At 56.9% G+C, this 2,500-nt stretch overlaps 1 protein-coding gene across 1 annotated transcript in view; it reads right to left on the reverse strand.

Annotated features, from left to right (window-relative positions):
• The window catches only part of EMWEY_00041170 (cyclic nucleotide-binding domain containing protein, putative), a gene marked incomplete at both ends in the record, with an annotated part of 8,264 nt that overhangs the window by 4,029 nt on the left and 1,735 nt on the right, over nt 1–2,500 (reverse strand). The window contains one exon of the mRNA XM_013478817.1: nt 240–2,500. This exon is cut by the window's right edge and continues 1,735 nt beyond it. Coding sequence (XP_013334271.1) covers nt 240–2,500 — 2,261 coding nt within the window. The remainder of the gene's footprint in view (nt 1–239) is intronic.

Raw genomic sequence — 2,500 nt, forward strand, 5'->3', positions numbered from 1 at the left:
AAGAAGAATCCCTCATTGAGGTGTACAGACACTCCAACAAATCAATGAATTAATAACTAAGTAGAAAGGGGTGACATTTATATTCCTATGAAGCGGTAGCAGCAGCAGCTGCTGCTGGTGCTGCTGCTGCAATTGTTGCAGCAGCTGCTGCAGCAGCTGCTGCTGCCGCTTGTTTAGCCTCATCTGCTCACTGCAGGAAAGAGGGCCCTCGGCCTTACAGACAAGCAAGGTCCTCTCACCCGCTGCTGCTGCTGCAGCTGCTGTTGCTGCAGCTGCTGTTGCTGCAGCTGATGCTGAAAAAATTTGCTGCTGCTGTTGCTGCTGCTGCTTCTGCTGCTGCTGCTGCTGCTGCTGATCTTGATGCAGGAAGTTGAAGTCGCAATTTGCCTTCGACGGGCCGTCAAAGTTCTGTCGCATTCTTTAAGGGCACACCCACGGTCTTGCTGCTGCTGCTGCTGCTGCTGCTGCTGCTGCTGCTGCTGCTGCTGCTGCTGCTGCTGCTGCTGCTGCTCCAGCTGCTGCTGTTTCAGCTGCTGCTGCAGCTGCAGTTGCTGCAGCAGCAGCAGCTCCTGCTGCTGTTGGTGTTGCTGCTGCTGATCAAGGGGTGACGGAGAGTTGTTTCCGGTGCAAGGTGTTGTTTTGGGTGTTGATGCTGCTGCTGCTGCTGCTGTTGCTGCTGCTGCTGCTGCAGCTGTCGAGCTTTCATGGCCAATAGAGTGCTTTTGCTGCAAATGGCCCTCATGCCTCTCTGTTTGCTGCTGCTGCTCCTGTTGCTGCTGCTGCTGCGCTTCCTGCTGCGGTTCCTGCTGCTCCTGTTCCTGATCTAGCTGCAACAGTTGCTCCTCCTGCTGCTGCTGCGCCTGCTGCTGCTGCTGGTGCAGTTCCAGCTTATTCAGTTCTTGCTGTAGCTGTAACAGTTCTTGGTGTTGCTGCTGCTGCTGCTGCTCTTGCTGCTGCTGTTGTTGTTCCAGCTGCAACAGTTGCTGCTGCTTCAGCTCCAGCTGCTCTTGCTGCAGTTCCTGCTGCTTCTGCTGCTGCAGGTCCTGTTGCTTCTGCTGCTGCAGTTCCTGCTTCTCCTGCTGCTGCAGTTCCTGCTGCTGCTGCTGCAGTTCCTGCTGCTTCTGCTGTTGCAGTTCCTGCTGTTGCCTCTTTTGTTGCAGCCCCTTTCGGTCCTGTTGCTGCAGGTCCTGCTGCAGGTCCTGCTGCAGGTCCTGCTGCAGGTCCTGCTGCTGCTCTTGCTGCTGTTCGTTGTCCGTCTGCACTGGAGTCTTCTGCTGCTGCTGCTGCTGCTGCTGGAGTTGCGAAGTAGATGATGTTTTCCATTGATTCTGCCGCTCCTGTTGCTCATGTTGTTGTTGCTGCTGTTGCTGCTGCTGTTGTTGTTGCAGCAGTTGCTGCTGCAGTTGGATACTGTCGCTGTCTTTCCCTTGCAGCAGCGGATAGCAGCAGTGCTCTGCTGCTGTTGATGTCAGCTCAGGGCGGCGGTTGCTGCGTGTCTGCAGCAGCAGCAGCTGCTGCTGTTGCTGCTGCATACGGATTGCAGCGCTGCACTGTATACGTATGCATGCAGTTTTGTAACAGGAGCCGCGGAGAGTGCTGCAGCAGCTGCAGCTGCTGTTGTTGTTGTTGTTGCTGCTGTTGCTGCTGCTGCTGCTGCTGCTGCAGCTGCAGCTGCTGCTGCTTCTACGGCAAGCGACGCAGCAGCTGCCAGACGCAACCAAACATGTTTGCTGCTCCTCAAGTACCCCTTTCTGCAGTTGCTGCTGTTGCTGCTGCTGCTGCTGCTGCTGCTGTTGCTGCTGTTGCTGTTGCCGTTTCTGCTGCTCTTGATGCTGCTCCTGCTCCTGCTGCTGCTGCTGCTGTGTTGATAGTAGAAAGTTCAGCTGTGGTGGCTCCCTAAGAGGCCCGACTAGAGGGCAATCCTGGTACTGCAGCAGCTGCTGCTGTTGCTGCTGCTGTTGCTGCCGTTGCTGCTGGGGGTGTGGCTGCATGTACTGCGGCAGTCTATGTTCCTGCAAATGAGGTTGCTGCTGCAGCTGCTGCTGCAGAAAATGTTGCTGCAGCAAATGCTGCTGTGGCTGCAGCAGTTGCTGCTCTTGAAAAAAAATCTGCTGCAGCTGCAGCTGCAGCTGCTTTTGCTGCTCTAGCTGCTGCAGCAGCAGCGGCAGCTGCTGGTGTTGAATTCTGCGGTAACATGGGGGAGAGCAGCGGTTGCTGCGGCACGCAGGCCTTTGCTGTTGCTGCTGCTGCTGTTGCTGCGGCTGCTGCTGCAGCTGCTGTCTTAGAGTGCGCGAGAGCCGCACGAGCGCTGAAGGCCTCAAGGGGAGCTCGGGTGTCTCATCATCGGCAGCAGCAGCAGCAGCAGCAGCAGCAGCAGCGGAGTGTTGCTGCTGTTGCTGCTGCTGCTGCTGTTGGTGCTGCTCCTCTGCCCCTCTGGTGTCGTGCTGATGCTGTTGCTGCAGCAGCTGCTGCTGCTGCTGCAGTGCTTCGCTGCTAGTTG

Source organism: Eimeria maxima, genomic scaffold (genome assembly GCF_000499605.1).
Source record: "Eimeria maxima Weybridge genomic scaffold, Emw_scaff696, whole genome shotgun sequence".
Taxonomy (NCBI): Eukaryota; Apicomplexa; class Conoidasida; order Eucoccidiorida; family Eimeriidae; genus Eimeria; species Eimeria maxima.